This window comes from Oncorhynchus mykiss, chromosome 5, assembly GCF_013265735.2.
Source record: "Oncorhynchus mykiss isolate Arlee chromosome 5, USDA_OmykA_1.1, whole genome shotgun sequence".
In the NCBI taxonomy this organism is placed as follows: domain Eukaryota; kingdom Metazoa; phylum Chordata; class Actinopteri; order Salmoniformes; family Salmonidae; genus Oncorhynchus; species Oncorhynchus mykiss.
In genome coordinates this window covers 12,994,803-13,017,732 of record NC_048569.1, presented here as the reverse complement: position 1 = coordinate 13,017,732, position 22,930 = coordinate 12,994,803, and the positions used below count along the sequence as shown (strand labels likewise).

Below are 22,930 nucleotides of genomic sequence, written 5' to 3'. Positions count from 1 at the left end.
CAGGCCCAGTCATCTGTAGTGAGTCAGGACCAGTCATCTGTAGTGAGTCAGGCCCAGTCATCTATAGTGAGTCAGGCCCAGTCATCTATAGTGAGTCAGGCCCAGTCATCTATAGTAAGTCAGGACCAGTCATCTGTAGTGAGTCAGTACCAGTCATCTATAGTGAGTCAGAATGTGTGTCAAGACCATCATCTATAGTAAGTCAGGACCAGTCATCTGTAGTGAGTCAGGCCCAGTCATCTATAGTGAGTCAGGCCCAGTCATCTATAGTGAGTCAGAATGTGTGTCAAGACCATCATCTATAGTAAGTCAGGACCAGTCATCTGTAGTGAGTCAGGCCCAGTCATCTATAGTGAGTCAGAATGTGTGTCAAGACTATCATCTATAGTAAGTCAGGACCAGTCATCTATAGTAAGTCAGGACCAGTCATCTGTAGTGAGTCAGGCCCAGTCATCTATAGTGAGTCAGGCCAAGTCATCTATAGTGAGTCAGGCCAAGTCATCTATAGTGAGTCAGTACCAGTCATCTTTAGTGAGTCAGAATGTGTGTCAGGACCATCATCTATAGTAAGTCAGGACCAGTCATCTGTAGTGAGTCAGGCCCAGTCATCTATAGTGAGTCAGGCCAAGTCATCTATAGTGAGTCAGGCCAAGTCATCTATAGTGAGTCAGAACCAGTCATCTATAGTGAATCTGTACAGGCCATCTACAGTGAGTCAGGACCAGTCATCTACAGTGAGTCAGAACCAGTCATCTACAGTGAGTCAGGACCAGTCATCTACAGTGAGTCAGAACCAGTCATCTATAGTGAGTCAGGACCAGTCATCTACAGTGAGTCAGAATGTGAGTCAGGACCTGTCATCTATAGTGAGTCAGAACCAGTCATCTATAGTGAGTCTGTCAGGCCATCTACAGTGAGTCAGGACCAGTCATCTACAGTGAGTCAGAACCAGTCATCTATAGTGAGTCAGAATGTGAGTCAGGACCATCATCTATAGTGAGTCAGGACCAGTCGTCTATAATGAGTCAGGACCAGTCATCTATAGTGAGTCAGGCTCAGTCATCTATAGTGAGTCAGGCCCAGTCATCTATAGTGAGTCAGTACCAGCCATCTATAGTGAGTCAGAATGTAAGTCAGGACCATCATCATAGTGAGTCAGGACCAGTCATCTATAATGAGTCAGGACCAGTCATCTATAGTGAGTCAGGCCCAGTCATCTATAGAGAGTCAGAATGTGAGTCAGGACCATCATCTGTAGGAAGTCAGGACCAGTAATCGATAGTGAGTCAGAACCAGTCATCTACAGTGAGTCAGTCTGTACAGGCCATCTACAGTGAGTCAGTCTGTACAGGCCATCAACAGTGAGTCAGGACCAGTCATCTACAGTCAGTCAGGACCAGTCATCTATATTGAGTCAGGACCAGTCATCTAAAGCAGGGCTGCCCAACCCTCTTTCTGGAGATCTACGGTCCTGTGGGTTTTCAGTCCAACCCAAATTGAACACACCTTATTCTACTAATTAGCTGCTCAACAAGACCTTAACTAACTGAATCAGATATGCTAAATTAGGGTTGGACTGAAAACCTACAGGACAGTAGATCTCCAGGAGGAGGGATGGGCAGCCCTGATCTATAGTGAGTCAGAACCAGTAGTCTATAATGTGTCAGAACCAGTCGTCTATAGTGAGTCAGGCCCAGTCATGTATAGTGAGTAAGGGCCAGTCATCTATAGTGAGTCAGGACCAGTCGTCTATATTGAGTCAGGACCAGTCATCTATATTGAGTCTGTACCAGTCATCTATAGTGAGTCAGGACCAGTCATCTACAGTGAGTCAGAACCAGTCATCTACAGTGAGTCAGGACCAGTCATTTATAGAGTCAGGACAAGTCATCTATATTGAGTCAGGACCAGTCATCTATACTGAATCAGAACCAGTCGTCTATAGTGAGTCAGAACCAGTCGTCTATAGTGAGTCAGGACCAGTCATCTATAGTGAGTCAGGACCAGTCATCTATAGTGAGTCAGAACCAGTCATCTATATTGAGTCTGTACCAGTCATCTATAGTGAGTCAGGACAAGTAATCTATAGTGAGTCAGAACCAGTCATCTATATTGAGTCTGTACCAGTCATCTATATTGAGTCTGTACCAGTCATCTATAGTGAGTCAGGACCAGTCATCTAAAGCAGGGCTGCCCAACCCTCTTTCTGGAGATCTACGGTCCTGTGGGTTTTCAGTCCAACCCAAATTGAACACACCTTATTCTACTAATTAGCTGCTCAACAAGACCTTAACTAACTGAATCAGATATGCTAAATTAGGGTTGGACTGAAAACCTACAGGACAGTAGATCTCCAGGAGGAGGGTTGGGCAGCCCTGATCTATAGTGAGTCAGAACCAGTAGTCTATAATGTGTCAGAACCAGTCATCTATAGTGAGTCAGGACAAGTAATCTATAGTGAGTCTGTACCAGTCATCTATATTGAGTCTGTACCAGTCATCTATATTGAGTCTGTACCAGTTATCTATATTGAGTCTGTACCAGTCATCTATAGTGAGTCAGAACCAGTCATCTATAGTGAGTCAGGACAAGTCATCTATATTGAGTCAGGACCAGTCATCTATATTGAGTCAGGACACGTCATCTATAGTGAGTCAGGACAAGTCATTTATAGAGTCAGGACAAGTCATCTATATTGAGTCAGGACCAGTCATCTATACTGAATCAGAACCAGTCGTCTATAGTGAGTCAGAACCAGTCGTCTATAGTGAGTCAGGACCAGTCATCTATAGTGAGTCAGGACCAGTCATCTATAGTGAGTCAGAACCAGTCATCTATATTGAGTCTGTACCAGTCATCTATAGTGAGTCAGGACAAGTAATCTATAGTGAGTCAGAACCAGTCATCTATATTGAGTCTGTACCAGTCATCTATATTGAGTCTGTACCAGTCATCTATAGTGAGTCAGGACCAGTCATCTAAAGCAGGGCTGCCCAACCCTCTTTCTGGAGATCTACGGTCCTGTGGGTTTTCAGTCCAACCCAAATTGAACACACCTTATTCTACTAATTAGCTGCTCAACAAGACCTTAACTAACTGAATCAGATATGCTAAATTAGGGTTGGACTGAAAACCTACAGGACAGTAGATCTCCAGGAGGAGGGTTGGGCAGCCCTGATCTATAGTGAGTCAGAACCAGTAGTCTATAATGTGTCAGAACCAGTCATCTATAGTGAGTCAGGACAAGTAATCTATAGTGAGTCTGTACCAGTCATCTATATTGAGTCTGTACCAGTCATCTATATTGAGTCTGTACCAGTTATCTATATTGAGTCTGTACCAGTCATCTATAGTGAGTCAGAACCAGTCATCTATAGTGAGTCAGGACAAGTCATCTATATTGAGTCAGGACCAGTCATCTATATTGAGTCAGGACACGTCATCTATAGTGAGTCAGGACAAGTCATTTATAGAGTCAGGACAAGTCATCTATATTGAGTCAGGACCAGTCATCTATACTGAATCAGAACCAGTCGTCTATAGTGAGTCAGAACCAGTCGTCTATAGTGAGTCAGGACCAGTCATCTATAGTGAGTCAGGACCAGTCATCTATAGTGAGTCAGAACCAGTCATCTATATTGAGTCTGTACCAGTCATCTATAGTGAGTCAGGACAAGTAATCTATAGTGAGTCAGAACCAGTCATCTATATTGAGTCTGTACCAGTCATCTATATTGAGTCTGTACCAGTCATCTATAGTGAGTCAGGACCAGTCATCTAAAGCAGGGCTGCCCAACCCTCTTTCTGGAGATCTACGGTCCTGTGGGTTTTCAGTCCAACCCAAATTGAACACACCTTATTCTACTAATTAGCTGCTCAACAAGACCTTAACTAACTGAATCAGATATGCTAAATTAGGGTTGGACTGAAAACCTACAGGACAGTAGATCTCCAGGAGGAGGGTTGGGCAGCCCTGATCTATAGTGAGTCAGAACCAGTAGTCTATAATGTGTCAGAACCAGTCATCTATAGTGAGTCAGGACAAGTAATCTATAGTGAGTCTGTACCAGTCATCTATATTGAGTCTGTACCAGTCATCTATATTGAGTCTGTACCAGTTATCTATATTGAGTCTGTACCAGTCATCTATAGTGAGTCAGAACCAGTCATCTATAGTGAGTCAGGACAAGTCATCTATATTGAGTCAGGACCAGTCGTCTATATTGAGTCAGGACCAGTCGTCTATATTGAGTCAGAACCAGTCATCTATAGTGAGTCAGAACCAGTCATCTACAGTGAGTCAGGACCAGTCATTTATAGAGTCAGGACCAGTCATCTATATTGAGTCAGGACAAGTCATCTATATTGAGTCAGGACCAGTCGTCTATATTGAGTCAGGACCAGTCATCTATATTGAGTCAGAACCAGTCGCCTATAGTGAGTCAGAACCAGTCGTCTATAGTGAGTCAGGACCAGTCATTTATAGTGAGTCAGGACCAGTCATCTATAGTGAGTCAGAACCAGTCAGCTATATTGAGTCAGAACCAGTCATCTATATTGAGTCTGTACCAGTCATCTATAGTGAGTCAGGACAAGTAATCTATAGTGAGTCAGGACCAGTCGTCTATATTGAGTCAGAACCAGTCGTCTATAGTGAGTCAGGACCAGTCGTCTATAGTGAGTCAGGACCAGTCATCTATAGTGAGTCAGAACCAGTCATCTATAGTGAGTCAGAACCAGTCATCTATACTGAGTCTGTACCAGTCATCTATATTGAGTCTGTACCAGTCATCTATATTGAGTCTGTACCAGTCATCTATATTGAGTCTGTACCAGTTATCTATATTGAGTCTGTACCAGTCATCTATAGTGAGTCAGAACCAGTCACCTATATTGAGTCTGTACCAGTCATCTATATTGAGTCTGTACCAGTCATCTATAGTGAGTCTGTACCAGTCATCTATATTGAGTCTGTACCAGTTATCTATATTGAGTCTGTACCAGTCATCTATAGTGAGTCAGAACCAGTCACCTATATTGAGTCTGTACCAGTCATCTATATTGAGTCTGTACCAGTCATCTATAGTGAGTCAGGACCAGTCATCTATAGTGAGTCAGAACCAGTCATCTATATTGAGTCTGTACCAGTCATCTATAGTGAGTCAGGACCCAAATCAAATCAAATTTATTTATATAGCCCTTCGTACATCAGCTGATTTCTCAGTGCTGTACAGAAACCCAGCCTAAAACCCCAAACAGCAAGCAATGCAGGTGTAGAAGCACGGTGGCTAGGAAAAACTCCCTAGAAAGGCCAAAACCTAGGAAGAAACCTAGAGAGGAACCAGGCTATGTGGGGTGGCCAGTCCTCCTCTGGCTGTGCCGGGTGGAGATTATAACAGAACATGGCCAAGATGTTCAAATGTTCATAAATGACCAGCATGGTCCAATAATGATAAGGCAGAACAGTTGAAACTGGAGCAGCAGCACGGCCAGGTGGACTGGGGACAGCAAGGAGTCATCATGTCAGGTAGTCCTGAGGCATGGTCCTAAGGCTCAGGTCCTCCGAGAGAGAGAAAGAAAGAGAGAAAGAGAGAATGAGAGAGAGCACACTTAAATTCACACAGGACACTGAATAGGACAGGATAAGTACTCCAGATATAACAAACTGACCCTAGCCCCCGGACATATAAACTACTGCAGCATAAATACTGGAGGCTGAGACAGGAGGGGTCAGGAGACACTGTGGCCCCATCCGAGGACACCCCCGGACAGGGCCAAACAGGAAGGATATAACCCCACCCACTTTGCCAAAGCACAGCCCCCACACCACTAGAGGGATATCTTCAACCACCAACTTACCATCCTGAGACAAGGCTGAGTATAGCCCACAAAGATCTCCGCCACGGTACAACCCAAGGGGGGGGGGGGGGGGGGCGCCAACCCAGACAGGATGATCACATCAGTGACTCAACCCACTCAGGTGACACACCCCTCCCAGGGACGGTATGAGAGAGCCCCAGTAAGCCAGTGACTCAGCCCCTGTAATAGGGTTAGAGGCAGAGAATCCCAGTGGAAAGAGGGGAACCGGCCAGGCAGAGACAGCAAGGGCGGTTCGTTGCTCCAGAGCCTTTCCGTTCACCTTCCCACTCCTGGGCCAGACTACACTCAATCATATGACCCACTGAAGAGATGAGTCTTCAGTAAAGACTTAAAGGTTGAGACCGAGTTTGCGTCTCTGACATGGGTAGGCAGACCGTTCCATAAAAATTGAGCTCTATAGGAGAAAGCCCTGCCTCCAGCTGTTTGCTTAGAAATTCTAGGGACAATTAGGAGGCCTACGTCTTGTGACCGTAGCGTCCGTGTAGGTATGTACGGCAGGACCAAATCAGAGAGATAGGTAGGAGCAAGCCCATGTAATGCTTTGTAGGTTAGCAGTAAAACCTTGAAATCAGCCCTTGCTTTGACAGGAAGCCAGTGTAGGGAAGCTAGCACTGGAGTAATATGATCACATTTTTTGGTTCTAGTCAGGATTCTAGCAGCCGTATTTAGCACTAACTGAAGTTTATTTAGTGCTTTATCCGGGTAGCCGGAAAGTAGAGCATTGCAGTAGTCTAACCTAGAAGTGACAAAAGCATGGATACATTTTTCTGCATCATTTTTGGACAGAAAGTTTCTGATTTTTGCAATGTTACGTAGATGGAAAAAAGCTGTCCTTGAAATGGTCTTGACATGTTCTTCAAAAGAGAGATCAGGGTCCAGAGTAACGCCAAGGTCTTTCACAGTTTTATTTGAGACGACTGTACAACCATTAAGATTAATTGTCAGATTCAACAGAAGATCTCTTTGTTTCTTGGGACCTAGAACAAGCATCTCTGTTTTCTCCAAGTTTAAAAGTAGTAAGTTTGCTGCCATTCACTTCCTTATGTCTGAAACACATGCTTCTAGCGAGGGCAATTTTGGGGCTTCACCATGTTTCATTGAAATGTACAGATGTGTGTCATCCGCATAGCAGTGAAAGTTAACATTATGTTTTCAAATGACATCCCCAAGAGGTAAAATATATATTGAAAACAATAGTGGTCCTAAAACGGAACCTTGAGGAACACCGAAATTTACAGTTGATTTGTCAGAGGACAAACCATTCACAGAGACAAACTGATATCTTTCCAGTCATCTATTGTGAGTCAGGACCAGTCATCTATAGTGAGTCAGGACCAGTCATCTATAGTGATTCAGGACCTGTCATCTAAAGCAGTGCTGCCCAACCCTCTTCCTGGAGTTCTACCGTCCTGTGGGTTTTCAGTACAACCCAAATTTAACAGACCTTAACTAACTGAATATGAAATGCTAAATTCGGGTTGGATTGAAAACCTACAGGACAGTAAATCTCCAGGAAGAGGGTTGGGCAGCCCTGATCTTTAGTGAGTCAGAACCAGTCGTCTGTAATGGGTCAGAACCAGTCGTCTATAGTGAGTTAGGACCAGTCATCTATAGTGAGTCAGAACCAGTCGTCTATAGTGAGTTAGGACCAGTTGTCTATAGTGAGTCAGAACCAGTCATCTATAGTCGGGGCGGCAGGTAGCCTAGTGGTTAGATCGTTGGACTAGTAACCGAAAGGTTGCAAGGTAAAAATCTGTCATTCTGCCCCTGAACAAGGCAGTTAACCCACTGTTAAAATAAAAATAGTGAATCAGGTCCAGTCATCTATATTGAGTCAGTACAAGAACACAGACACACACAAAAACTACATTAAGTATCTTTAAGCCAATCAGTGCACTACACTTGCTACAAATTTGAACCAGAAATGAAACTAGATTGTTCCTTTCATGCCTATTTTTATTTGAATCTGTGGATTACTTCCTTTGTTTGCCATCATGGACCAGTGGATTCTATTTTGGTAAGTTCGGTGAAAAGTCCAAATCCGGGGCTCAAATCACAGTCAACACTTTAGCATACTTTTGTGTCTGTCTACCTGTATGTGTGTTTATGTGTGCATACAGCGCAAGTATGACTGGTGTATGAGCGTGTGCGTTTTGAGGATATTTATTTGTCTACATGCTTACGTAGAGATAGAGAGTGTGTACATGCATAGTACTTGAAGTTGTGAGTACAAGTTTATACCTGCGTACATGCATAGTATTTGAAGTTGTGAGAATAAGTATATACCTGTGTGCATGCACAGTACTTGAAGTTTTGAGAATACGTATATATCTGTGTACATGCATAGTACTTAAAGTTGTGGGAATACGTAACCTGTGTACATGCATAGAGCTTGAAGTTGTGAGTATACATACAGAATATACCTGTGTACATGCGTAAGTGTGGGTATATGCGGGCATTGTTATGTAATGTGTATGTAGACCATGTGTGTGTGAAGTGAGAAGTGAGAAGTGAGAACATGCAGAGAGCCTCTCAGTGATAATCTGCTCAGGTATCCTGCTATCAGGAGCTTAGAGGAGCAAGGGGATTGGCCGAAATCAGTCGGGAGGGATTAAGACCAGAGAAACGCTCTCAAGGTCAGAAAGGCTATCTGACCTGCCTCTAAGGAGAGTTGAAGATGGTGGAGTGGAAAAAAGGGTAACATTTTTAAAAGGGTGTATGTCAGGGTTGTCTACTTAGCCCGTTCTCATTTCTGGTAAATTTCCACATTTCAGTCATTTATTTTATGTCCGGTACAGCTTCACTGCTCACTGGAAGGCTAAGCCCATTTCTGGTTCACTCCAGGCTAAATTGAAGGTGCTGACAATATTTCAATACGTACAATATTGATACTGATTCACAGAGCATACTGTAAACAAATGACATGTTCCTACCCATATAGAGGGCCATATTCTTACTGTTCGAGATAAGATATAACATTAAATAACAGGTACATGAGATGTAAGATGTTAATATCATCTGCATTCGAGGAAAAGGTGCATGGGGCATGGATGCCCAGGGTAACATTCATCACCAATCTCAGGGTCTTCCTTCCTGGTTCTGGAGAGTCCTGATTGAGCTGATCATTATGAACCAGGTGTTATAGCACTGGGCTGGGAGGAAACAGAACACATGGTGTGGCTCTCCCAGGTCCCGAAGAGAACAATGTTCAATCTTATCACAATCCTCCATTATACAGCTGTAATTACCCAGTCAGTGTGACTATCATCATTATCGCAATTAGTGCTTTGAGCATAATGCATGAAAAATGTCTTAATTGTGTACTACAGAATCTTAATTGTTTTGGTTCCAAACTTCTGAAATAAAAAAACGAATGACCTAAATTCCTTCTCATGGGCATAGAGAGATGTGATCTTTTCTGTGCAACGAAGTCCAACTTCGGGACCTTTTTTTTCTCTTTACCATGCTACTTTTCACCTCAACGGGAGACTACGGACTAAGTCTACAAGTTTTTATACTCCGCCTGCTCTCTAAAGGGATTTGCCATGCAGCTAAAACCCGCCAAAAGCCCCACTGTAATCCTCTGAGTTCCTACAAACACAGCAAGCTCCATGCACCTTTAAAACTGAAATGAGATGTGACAACCTGCCTTCTGGCGAGCCAGCAAAGTGTTCCTCCATGAGTGGGCTACAGCGTGAGGTGAGGGGAGAGTGAGGTTAAACAGCTTGGCTTTACCCTCCATCTTTCTTACCCCATTACCCTCCATCTTTCTTACCCCATCACTGCTACCACCCTATCCCAGCATCCCTCACCAACAGGAGAGTTGGAGGAGGAGGTCAGGGGAGGTCGCTGGCCCTCCCTAAGCCCCCTGCATAACTTTTAGGGCTGCCATGGCAACCCTACTCCGAGTTTTGGGGGGAGTCATGTGTTTGCCAGTCCCTTTCCCGGATTCAGGGTTGGGCACACACACATGCACGCACAATAAAGGAATTCCTAGCTGCTTTCCAGTATCCAAGGGTCGCCGGTGGCAGGTGTGTGAGTGTGTGTGAATGAGTGTGTGTGGCTGTTCGAGACAGTTGAATGAATGAAAAACACAATAGCCTGCAGAGACCCCAGGAAGCACCCTGAGGCTTCTCTTTGAGTCTCGTTAGAACCTTTTAGACACTGTTCAGCATATTGCCTGCACACACTGAGCTTGCTTGCTATTGAGCTATCTTCTTTTGTAGATGTCTCTCTGCTTCAGATCAAGCCATAAGCTCTGGCTGTTGTGACAGAGCGTTCAACTAGTTGACAAGCTGATCAAGGGATTTCTCTTGGCCTGAAAGTAACTCTCTGACTTTGATTAGATGACCTCACAATGGGAGACTTTATCATGGACTCCATCACATTGAGGTTCCATTGTCAAATGAGGTTTGTATTTCAGAAAACATACTATGGATAACCTGTTCCCCTATGTTATGGTGTCTAAGTTATGGATTCCCATACTGCTAGGTTGGGGAACTTTCAATAATCACAGACAGAACTTCGGGAAAAGAACTTGCTCCAATCACAGACAAAAACTCTTTCCAAAGTGATTACATCACCACTCTGATGTTTTTGCAAACAGTCTCTAGTTGTGTTTACACAGTCAGCCCAATTCTGATATTTTTTGCCACTAATTGGTCTTTTGACCAATCAGATAAGATCTTTGCCAATAATCAGGCAATTCATCAGAATTCCTCCTTAGTTCTCAGTCCTTGCCAAACAATCTCTGTTAGTATCAGATCCACCCTAACCTAACATAGCAAGCATTTCTCTCTTTCTGGTCCTGTCGGTGGAGGTTATTTTCTGCACTGTTCAACATATCCAGTAAATGTGGAGGAGGAGTTAAGATGGCCTGTCACCTTGTTAACGTCCAAAAGTGGAATTTGCGTCACAGGCTCTCTTTCCATTTCCCCCGAAAACCGGATGCATCTGGTTGTTACCGAACCTGTTGAGGGTGGGGCCACCCTAACTGATACACAGGGTGTACCTAGATATACCTAGACTGATGGACATTTTGGCAAAGCCATCATGGTGACTTAGTTTCAGTAGGGTGAGTCTAAGGCATGGTGGTCATATTCCAAAGTGACTCTTTCCGCTCCATGTGTTTCTGAATAGCTGCCTCTAATACCTTGTTTTCAATACGGTGAAAGAAATTGAATAACTGAATAACAACTGACGGGCACTACCTAACTAACTAACTTTACTTGATTCCTGAAAAAAACTGGAAGAACTTATTCCCATTTCTCTTTTCTTTGGTCAATCACGAGTGTCGCCCTTGCGCTGTGGGTGTTCCCTGAGCGCCTAAGTTTTACCTCAGAGGGGTGTGATGAAGAGGTCAGTGGTCGTCGCAGACGGTCGCCGTTTTCACACACGTGGTCAGGGAGTTGATGTCACCTCCAAATGAGGGGCCCTGTGGTCATGGCAGGGAACAGGGCCTGTATTCATAAAGTATCCCAGAGTAGGAGTGCTGATCAGGTCCTCCCTGTCCCATATGATCGAAAAGATGGGCAAAACTGATCCTAGATCAGTGCTCCTACACTAAGATGCCCAGGGCTCTCTGTGTCTGATGCTGTCCGTCAATCTGTACCGGTGACAGTGACAGGTCCAGGGGTGTTAAGAGCTTATGTCCAAGGCCATCTGTCAGACACAGCTATAAGACGACCGACGGTGGAAAGCGTTTCCAACCGCGCTCCTAGCCAAACGTTGTCGGATTGGTCTACCTATGTCCCTACATGTCTCTGTCCCAAAGGAAAACCTGGCCAACATCACTAATGCTGTGTGTGAGAGATGAGGTCAATCTCTTGGACCATGTGCCACACCAACAGTGTCTGCAACATTCTTCCTTCCCTCCCTCCCTAACCCCATCCCTCCCTCCCTAACCCCATCTCTCCCTCCCTCCCTAACCCCATCCCTCCCTCCCTCCCTCCCTATCCCCATCCCTCCCTCCCTAACCCCGTCCCTCCCTCCCTAACCCCATCTCTCCCTCCCTAACCCCATCCCTCCCTCCCTCCCTCCCTATCCCCATCCCTCCCTCCCTAACCCCGTCCCTCCCTCCCTAACCCCGTCCCTCCCTCCCTCCCTAACCCCGTCCCTCCCTCCCTCCCTAACCCCGTCCCTCCCTCCCTCCCTAACCCCATCCCTCCCTCCCTAACCCCATCCCTCCTTCTCTCCCTCTCTCTGTCTACTCCCTTCATCGTTAATATCTTCCACTCCAATGAGAATTTCGGAACAGAACACTGATCAAAGTGTGGGGGATGGATGTGAGGGCGGATTTGGGATGGTGGGGTGGACGGTGGTGGGAGGTAGCTTGGGATGGTGGGGTGGACGTTAGAGGTGGGGGATGGGGGTCTGTTCAATCTGTGGAATGTGGACTGATTCCACACTGGGCTCACACAATTGGCCGGTGCAGGGAGATAGTGGATGGACAGAAAATCTCCCCTCCTCCTCCCAAAAGCGTCCTGCTCTATTCAGTTCACAGGAGGTTGGTGGCACCTTAATTAGGGAGGACGGGTAGTTGTAATGGCTGGAGCGGAATTAGTGGAATGTTATCAAATACATCAAACACCAGCCATTATTATGTTCCGTCTTCCCCTCAGCAGCCTCCTGTGGTTCAGCTCCATGTACCTACAGAGGGCACCGGGTCTGGCGAGAGAGGGCTCGAGCACAATACATTCAGTGTTGCAGATTTTTTTTTTCTCCCCATTTTCTATGAAAAACATAACCGACTCAAACTTTATGACAGTCAAGTTACTCACTGCCATAGTTGAGTTTTGATAGTGATTGTGATCATAAAAGTCTATTTAAACTGTTTGTATCCATGTGGTAATTACATGATCTGTGAAAAAACATCAACGGTCAATGACATGTGCTTTGTAACAAACTGCATGTGTAAATTAACAATTTACTTTGTAGTAAACATGGATTAGAATCAATTGAGTCAGAGTTCCCTGACACACTTCCTGAGAGGAAATGTGAGCGCTGAAGTGTTAAATGAGAGAGAGGTGCTATGGGATCAGGTTGTGCCAAGCTAACGACCTGGAGAAGTTAACCTAGCGTGCTAACTCGTAGTTATCCACCCCATAAACCTCACCTGTCGAGTGGACACTTGATAGTCTGCAGACCATGCATCTGATCTGCATCTTATCTGCCCTACCTTCAAGGGTTCTTGGCTGGAATTCCGTCAAGACACTTCTCCGCTCCCTGGAATCCCCTGTATGCCTTTGCCCAGTGCATTGGTCTCTCCTAAAAGGTTCCTCGGGAAACCTTTGTTTTAGCTTTACCATAGCAATTACTAAACAAACAAGGTAAATGTCAGCTAGATGGCACTCTCTCTTTTTTTCCTTGCTCAGTTGAGAGTCCTCTGGATTCTAGGCCTACACGCTACGAGGGAAAAATTTTCAGACTTTGTTGTCTAGGGGTGGTCATCATTCCCTTTGGGAGTGACAGGAAAGATTAGGACGTGAGACACCCCAGATGCCCATTGTTAACAATCTGTCAATGAGCACTAAACTAGCTACGCAAAACAAAGCCAACGGAAAAATACTTTGTAGTGCGTGGAGGGTTTCTTAACTTTAGTTTAGCACTGGGCGTCTACTGCGAAAGAGGCCATGAACTCTACAGTTGCTCCAGGACTCTCTGCTACACGATTTGTCCTTTCGAATTAAGGGAGGGGAAGATGAAAGGAAATGTCAGGGTGAATACACATATCAGGATTAGCACAGAGGGACCTACTAACTTTGGCCACGGTTCACTAAGTTGGCACTGCTATTTGTCCACCATCTAACCAGGTGGCTAAATGTTAGAGACACTCAAATGCTAAATAGTAATACATTATAAGTGTTTATGAGATGTTGTTGACAAAATTATGGGACCAGTTTTTTTGTTTCAAATTATGTTATGTGCTTCTTGATAAAGTACAAACATCTAGCAGAGGAAGCCTTTCGCATTCACTAAGTTTGATTGTGCTCTTTTTTATTGCAGCACGGGGGTGAGACGTTTTACAGCTGCTGAACAGCCCCAAAGAAACACAACTAAAATACCTCCAACTATGAACTTCTAGCAGAGTAGTGCAGTAGACTATCGATGTTTACAACTTCATAACATTTTTTGCCAATGTTTTTGTGTCAGAACCAATAGCCTACAAATCTGGACCAAAGCTGGTTGTGAATCGGCTTAGAGTGGCACTCAACAAAACAACATTGTGCAAGCACAGGGCTCACACGGTGTAGATATCTGGGAGATATTCAGAGGTGTACCGGCGTCACCCACATAGGATGTTATAGAAATATGGCATAAGTCCATTAACATCATACTAAACAACAACCCACTTTTCCTTCCAAAAATGTAAAGGACTCTCTTGTGTGAACACACCAAATGTGATGTGATAAATACAGAAAGTTGTGATGACTTGTCAGGGCATCTTGACTGTATTAGGGTAAACTGTCTATTTTGCACAACAATAAGCCTCTCCTTTTCTTCTCCTCAGGGATATTCTGCACGGCGACCAGTGACAAGTGTTTGTCTGGGCCCTGCCAGAATGGTGCCACCTGCGTGGACACCATGGACGACTATGCGTGCCTCTGCTCCCCTCGCAACGAGGTCCGCTACATGGGCAAAGACTGCGACGAACTCTACAACGCCTGCTCCTTTGCCCCCTGCTCAGACTGCACCAGCACCCCTGGCACGTCCGAGTACCACTGTGTCTGCCCGGAAGGATTTACTGGGGACAACTGCACTGAGGAAGTGGACGAGTGCCATAGCAACCCTTGCTCTTTTCCCCACACAGAGTGCATGGACCAGGTCAACAGTTACTTCTGCCGATGTCCACCCGGCTACGGAGGAGAGGACTGTGAAGAGCGGGTGACCGACTGCATCGACGAGCCGTGTCTGAACAATGGGACTTGTATACTGTTACAGGAGGGGTTTGAGTGTCACTGTGCACGGGGGTTTGACGGGGAGCATTGTGAAGAGGATGTGGATGAGTGTGCATCCCATCCTTGCCAGAACGGCGCTATCTGCATGGACGGCGTGGCCGAGTTTCACTGTTTCTGTGTGCCAGGCTTCCAGGGCTATAATTGCGAGATCGACATCAATGAGTGCGCCTCGCGGCCCTGCGAGAATAATGGGACCTGTATCAACGAGAAGGACCGGTATAAATGCCAGTGCCTCGTAGGGTTTACAGGTTAGTTGTTACGCCTTTTCAACACTCACTCCTGTGTTTGTACTCAGTCAGTCTCGAATTAAGTGTAATTTTCCAACCATTTTCGTAACCCTGTATCAGCCACAACTCCCTGTCTCTCACCTAACATTTCCTCCAGTGTGAGGGATATCTGATGCTCTGCTTTTTAATGTTTCTGGACATAATGTATCTGCAAGATCTCATATTAGTACTTCATTCACCATGCCAGAATGTTTTCACATTAAAGCTGACATCATCAGTAACAACAGGATGATTTCCTATTAACCAATGAGGGTGTGCGTTCGTGCCACAAAGAACAGTACAAATTGTGCAGAGACAATAATGAGGCTTGGCAGAGATGAATAATTATGATAATCTTGTCTTGTTGTTGTCATCTTACTAACTGCACCTTTAAGTGTACATTTGGTTCTGGATAAACAGAGAACTATAAGCATTTTAAGTACAGAGAGTAAGATGTTGGATTCAGGTCTCTAGTCTTATCTTCAGCTTGGCCCCTGTGGATATTGGCCCCTGTGGATATTGGCCCCTGTAGATAGGTCTCCCGTTGAGTGAGAGAAAACACTCCACAACTTGTACACTTCATTTCATACACTCACACACTTTTCTCAGCAGGTCTGGTCTGTGTCTCGGGGCTTCATGCTTATCTCTAATGGGGTGGGAAGAGTCAGCACTAATGCATTCCTTTGTCAGCATATCAGTGACGATAGAGATTTTCAAGGAAAGGGTTGAGACGGGCAACTGAGGCATTTTTACATTATCACTTGAGCTATCTAGAGGCATCAACAAGCAGATTCCATGCTACTGACTATTTATAGCAAGAGAAGCAAACACCAGAGTACAAATATGATTATCTTGCATTTACAATTTACAATTGATTTAGCTTGTGTTTCTTTCAGTATTGTCATAAGAGCAGAGAGGATCTACGGACAAGTTGACTTGATGTAGATGAGATGCAATGGTGCAGTCTGTGGAAGATATGTCCCCCTCCTAGTACATGATGTACAGTTCCTCACTGACTCCCACTCGGAGATGGTTTGTTTCTCATTCATTACATTCTCAGATTATTTTTCCTCTACCTCTCACAGGAGTGAATTGTGAGGTGGAGATAGATGAGTGCGAGTCCAACCCGTGCCGCAACGGAGCCACCTGCCATGACCTCCTTGGTCTGTACTCCTGTGAGTGTCTGCCTGGGTTCGAGGGCACAGACTGCGAAGTGGACATTGACGAGTGTGCCAGCGATCCCTGCCTAAATGGGGCCATCTGTCAGGACAAGGTGGACAGGTAACTGCCCAAGGCTTTTAGGATTGACTCACCAGACAGACACAAATCCTGTCCTTAAATTACTTTGGGGCCTGACTTCCGTTTTGGTGAGCTTAAGCCCCTCACATTGAGACAGGACATTATTTGTATTTATTAAGGATCCCCATTAGTTCCTGCCAAGGCAGCAGCTACTCTTCTTGGGGTTTATTATGGATCCCCATTAGTTCCTGCCAAGGCAGCAGCTACTCTTCCTGGGGTTTATTATGGATCCCCATTAGTTCCTGCCAAGGCAGCAGCTACTCTTCCAGGGGTTTATTATGGATCCCCATTAGTTCCTGCCAAGGCATGAGCTACTCTTCCTGGGGTTTATTATGGATCCCCATTAGTTCCTGCCAAGGCAGCAGCTACTCTTCCTGGGGTTTATTATGGATCCCCATTAGTTCCTGCCAAGGCAGCAGCTACTCTTCCTGGGGTTTATTATGGATCCCCATTAGTTCCTGCCAAGGCAGCAGCTACTCTTCCTGGGGTTTATTATGGATCCCCATTATTTTATTTATTTATTTCACCTTTATTTAACCAGGTAGGCTAGTTGAGAACAAGTTCTCATTTGCAACTGCGACCTGGCCAAGATAAAGCATAGCAGTGTGAACAGACAACACAGAGTTACACATGGAGTAAACAATTAACAAGTCAATAACACAGTAGAAAAAAAGGAGAGTCTATATACATTGTGTGCAAAAGGCATGAGGAGGTAGGCGAATAATTACAATTTTGCAGATTAACACTGGAGTGATAAACGATCAGATGGTCATGTACAGGTCATATTGGTGTGCAAAAGAGCAGAAAAGTAAATAAATAAAAACAGTATGGGGATGAGGTAGGTAAAAATGGGTGGGTTATTTACCAATAGACTATGTACAGCTGCAGCAATTGGTTAGCTGCTCAGATAGCAGATGTTTGAAGTTGGTGAAGGAGATAAAAGTCTCCAACTTCAGCGATTTTTGCAATTCGTTCCAGTCACAGGCAGCAGAGAACTGGAACGAAAGGTGGCCAAATTAGGTGTTGGCTTTAGGGATGATCAGTGAGATACACCTGCTGGAGCACTTGTTACGGGTGGGTGTTGCCATCGTGACCAGTGAACTGAGATAAGGCGGAGCTTTACCTAGCATGGACTTGTAGATGACCTGGAGCCAGTGGGTCTGGCGACAAATATGTAGCGAGGGCCAGCCGCCTAGAGCATACAGGTCGCAGTGGTGGGTGGTATAAGGTGCTTTAGTGACAAAACGGATGGCACTGTGATAAACTGCATCCAGTTTGCTGAGTAGAGTGTTGGAAGCAATTTTGTAGATGACATCGCCGAAGTCGAGGATCGGTAGGATAGTCAGTTTTACTAGGGTAAGTTTGACGGCGTGAGTTAAGGAGGCTTTGTTGCGGAATAGAAAGCCGACTATAGATTTGATTTTTGATTGGAGATGTTTGATATGAGTCTGGAAGGACAGTTTACAGTCTAGCCAGACACCTAGGTACTTATAGATGTCCACATATTCAAGGTCGGAACCATCCAGGGTGGTGATGCTAGTCAGGCGTGCTGGTGCAGGCAGCGAACGGTTGAAAAGCATGCATTTGGTTTTACTAGCGTTTAAGAGCAGTTGGAGGCCACGGAAGGAGTGTTGTATGGCATTAAAGCTCGTTTGGAGGTTAGATAGCACAGTGTCCAAGGACGGGCCGGAAGTATATAGAATGGTGTCGTCTGCGTAGAGGTGGATCGGGGAATCTCTGGCAGCAAGAGCAACATCATTGATATATACAGAGAAAAGAGTCGGCCCGAGAATTGAACCCTGTGGCACACCCATAGAGACTGCCAGAGGACCGGACAGCATGCCCTCCGATTTGACACACTGAACTCTGTCTGCAAAGTAGTTGGTGAACCAGGCAAGGCAGTCATCAGAAAAACCGAGGCTACTGAGTCTGCCGATAAGAATATGGTGATTGACAGAGTCGAAAGCCTTGGCAAGGTCGATGAAGACAGCTGCACAGTACTGTCTTTTATCGATGGCGGTTATGATATCGTTTAGTACCTTGAGCGTGGCTGAGGTGCACCCGTGACCGGCTCGGAAACCAGATTGCACAGCGAAGAAGGTACGGTGGGATTCGAGATGGTCAGTGACCTGTTTGTTGACTTGGCTTTCGAAGACCTTAGGTAGGCAGGGCAGGATGGATATAGGTCTGTAACAGTTTGGGTCCAGGGTGTCTCCCCCTTTGAAGAGGGGGATGACTGCGGAAGCTTTCCAATCCTTGGGGATCTCAGACGATATAAAAGAGAGGTTGAACAGGCTGGTAATAGGGGTTGCGACAATGGTGGCGGATAGTTTCAGAAATAGAGGGTCCAGATTGTCAAGCCCAGCTGATTTGTACGGGTCCAGGTTTTGCAGCTCTTTCAGAACATCTGCTATCTGGATTTGGGTAAAGGAGAACCTGGAGAGGCTTGGGCGAGTAGCTGCGGGGGGGGGGGGGGGGCGGAGCTGTTGGCCGAGGTTGGAGTAGCCAGGCGGAAGGCATGGCCAGCCGTTGAGAAATGCTTGTTGAAGTTTTCGATAATCATGGATTTATCGGTGGTGACCGTGTTACCTAGCCTCAGTGCAGTGGGCAGCTGGGAGGAGGTGCTTTTGTTCTCCATGGACTTTACAGTGTCCCAGAACTTTTTGGTGGCCTTCCTGAGCCAGGATTCAGACACGGCAAGGACATCAGGGTTAGCAGAGTGTGCTAAAGCAGTGAGTAAAACAAACTTAGGGAGGAGGCTTCTGATGTTGACATGCATGAAACCAAGGCTTTTTCGATCACAGAAGTCAACAAATGAGGGTGCCTGGGGACATGCAGGGCCTGGGTTTACCTCCACATCACCCGCGGAACAGAGGAGGAGTAGTATGAGGGTGCGGCTAAAGGCTATCAAAACTGGTCGCCTAGAGCGTTGGGGACAGAGAATAAAAGGAGCAGATTTCTGGGCATGGTAGAATATATTCAGGGCATAATGCGCAGACAGGGGTATGGTGGGGTGCGGGTACAGCGGAGGTAAGCCCAAGCACTGGGTGATGATGAGAGAGGTTGTATCTCTGGACATGCTGGTTGTAATGGGTGAGGTCACCGCATGTGTGGGAGGTGGGACAAAGGAGGTATCAGGGGTATGAAGAGTGGAACTAGGGGCTCCATTGTAAACTAAAACAATGATAACTAACCTGAACAACAGTATACAAGGCATATTGACATTTGAGAGAGACATACAGCGAGGCATACAGTAATCACAGGTGTTGAATTGGGAGAGCTAGCTAAACAGTAGGTGAGACAACAACAGCTAATCAGCTAGCACAACAACAGCAGGTAAAATGGCGTTGACTAGGCAGGGAGGGTCGGATTAACTACACACAGAGCCTGAGTGCGGCTGGGGCCGACAGATAAAACATAAACAAGCAGAATGGAGTACCGTGATTAATGGACAGTCCAGCATGCATCAGCTATGTAGCCAAGTGATCAGTGTCCAGGGGGCAGCGGTGGATGGGGCAGGGAAGCTAGACTGGCGAGTATTATCCAGGTTAAAAAAAGGTAAAGCCGCTAGCAGTGGCTAACAATGACTAAATAGCTTGTAGCTAGTTAGCTGGTTAGTTTCTGGAGGTTCTTGAATGTGTTCTAAAAATAAAAAATAATAGCGATTCCGTATCACATTGGGTGAGGCAGGCTACCGGAAGGTATAATCGAATTAAAAATCGAAAAGAGATTGAAAGTAAATATGGGTCCAGTGAGTGGTTGGGACGCGGCGATTCAGACAGTTAGCAGGCCTGTGCTAACAAGCTAACAGTTAGTAGGCCGGGGCTAAACAAGGTAGCAGTTAGCGGACCGGGGCTAAACAAGCTAGCAGTTAGCAGGCCGAATTAGCAAGCAAGCAGATAGCAAGGGCTAGAAAGTTAGTCTTTGGGGGACGTCGCGATGGGGTGAGTCTGTTTATGCTTCTTCATGCGGTGACATCGATAGACCGGTCGTGGGTCCGGATATTGTAGCCCAGGAGTATGCTTCGGTGGTAGCACAGGAGCTCTGGCCGGGCTAGCTTCAAGCTAAGTGGATGGAAACGCTAGCCAGGAGTAATCATCCGGGGTTGCGGTTAGCTAGTTAGCTAGTTGTGAAGATCCAGCTGAAAATGTTCCGTTTGCGGTGAGAATCCGGTGGGAATCCGGGGATAAAAATAATAGGTCCGTTATGCTCTGGTTAGAGTCGCGTTGTTCGAACTGGCGAGAGCTTTCCGAGCTAAAGGTTAGCTGATGACCAGTTAGCTGATGACCGCTAGCAATGGTTTGCTGGTAGTTATCTGGCTAGCTTCAGTTGAGGGGTTCCGGATCCGAAGTAAATATAAAAAATATGGGATATGACACGACAAGACGTCTGACTGCTACGTCATCTTGGCAGCAGCTACTCTTCCTGGGGTTTATTATTGATCCCCATTAGTTCCTGCCAAGGCAGCAGCTACTCTTCCTGGGGTTTATTATGGATCCCCATTAGTTCCTGCCAAGACAGCAGCTATTCTTCCTGGGGTCCTTCAACACTAAGGCAGTTATATACAAGTTATAATATTACATGACATCACATTCCATAACACTTTTCACAACACATTAAGTGTCTGCCCTTAGGCCACAACTCTACTACCACATATTATCTACAAAACAAAATCCATGTGTACATGTGTATGTGTGTGTGTAGAGTGTGTCTTACCATGTGTATGTGTGTGTGTCTTACCATGTGTGTGTGTAGAGTGTGTCTTACCATGTGTATGTGTGTGTAGTGTGTCTTACCATGTGTGTGTAGAGTGTCTTACCATGTGTATATGTAGTGTGTCTTACCATGTGTATGTGTGTGTAGTGTGTCTTACCATGTGTATGTGTGTGTGTAGAGTGTGTCTTACCATGTGTATGTGTGTAGTGTGTCTTACCAGGTGTATGTGGTGTAGTGTGTCTTACCATGTGTATGTGGTGTAGTGTGTCTTACCATGTGCATGTGTGTGTAGAGTGTCTTATCATGTGTATGTGTGTGTAGAGTGTGTCTTATCATGTGTATGTGTGTGTAGAGTGTGTCTTACCATGTGTATGTGTGTGTAGAGTGTCTTACCATGTGTATGTGTGTGTAGAGTGTCTTATCATGTGTGTGTGTGTGTGTGTAGAGTGTGTCTTACCATGTGTATGTGTGTAGAGTGTGTCTTACCATGTGTATGTGTGTGAGCTTTATCTCAATCATCCATCTGTTACATTTTTGCATGAATCTGTATTCGGCCCATTTGCTTTGTTGAATGTCAATGTAGCGATTGCAAATGACCCAGACTTCCTTTCCTACAGCTATGAGTGTGACTGTGAGGACACAGGATTCCTGGGTGACCACTGTGAGGAGGACATCCCTGAGTGTGCGTCTGACCCGTGTCAGCACGGCGCCACCTGCCTGGAGGGAGTCAAAGAGTATACCTGTCTCTGCTGGCCTGGTATGTGCACCTTACCATTACCCACCACATTTGCAGAAATGTTGTCAAACAGGGTTAAAAAGACAAACACTAAACTGATATGGTGCTGCGGTTGTCCATGTCTGGAGTAGGTACAGTTGTTCATATCTGGAGTAGGTACAGTTGTCCATGTCTGGAGTAGGTACAGCTGTCCACGTCTGGAGTAGGTACAGTTGTTCATGTCTGGAGTAGGTACAGTTGTCCATGTCTGGAGTAGGTACAGTTGTCCATGTCTGGAGTAGGTACAGTTGTCCATGTCTGGAGTAGGTACAGCTGCCCATGTCTGGAGTAGGTACAGTTGTCCATGTCTAGAGTAGGTACAGTTGTCCATGTCTGGAGTAGGTACAGCTGTCCATGTCTGGAGTAGGTACAGCTGTTCATGTCTGGAGTAGGTACAGTTGTCCATGTCTGGAGTAGGTACAGCTGTCCATGTCTGGAGTAGGTACAGCTGCCCATGTCTGGAGTAGGTACAGTTGTCCATGTCTAGAGTAGGTACAGTTGTCCATGTCTGGAGTAGGTACAGCTGTTCATGTCTAGAGTAGGTACAGTTGTCCATGTCTGGAGTAGGTACAGCTGTCCATGTCTGGAGTAGGTACAGCTGCCCATGTCTGGAGTAGGTACAGTTGTCCATGTCTAGAGTAGGTACAGTTGTCCATGTCTGGAGTAGGTACAGCTGTCCATGTCTAGAGTAGGTACAGTTGTCCATGTCTGGAGTAGGTACAGCTGTCCATGTCTGGAGTAGGTACAGTTGTCCATGTCTAGAGTAGGTACAGCTGTTCATGTCTAGAGTAGGTACAGTTGTCCATGTCTGGAGTAGGTACAGCTGTCCATGTCTGGAGTAGGTACAGCTGCCCATGTCTGGAGTAGGTACAGTTGTCCATGTCTAGAGTAGGTACAGTTGTCCATGTCTGGAGTAGGTACAGTTGTCCATGTCTGGAGTAGGTACAGTTGTCCATGTCTGGAGCAGGTACAGTTGTCCATGTCTGGAGTAGGTACAGTTGTCCATGTCTGGAGCAGGTACAGTTGTCCATGTCTGG

General features: G+C 45.7%; 1 protein-coding gene across 1 annotated transcript in view; it reads left to right on the top strand.

Moving 5' to 3' along the window:
- Positions 1–22,930, top strand: part of crb2a (crumbs cell polarity complex component 2a) — a 41,151-nt gene that overhangs the window by 8,423 nt on the left and 9,798 nt on the right. Inside the window, exons 2-4 of the mRNA XM_036976820.1 lie at positions 14,390–15,085; positions 16,189–16,384; positions 21,736–21,875. Of these exons, the coding sequence (XP_036832715.1) occupies positions 14,390–15,085; positions 16,189–16,384; positions 21,736–21,875 (1,032 nt within the window). The remainder of the gene's footprint in view (positions 1–14,389; positions 15,086–16,188; positions 16,385–21,735; positions 21,876–22,930) is intronic.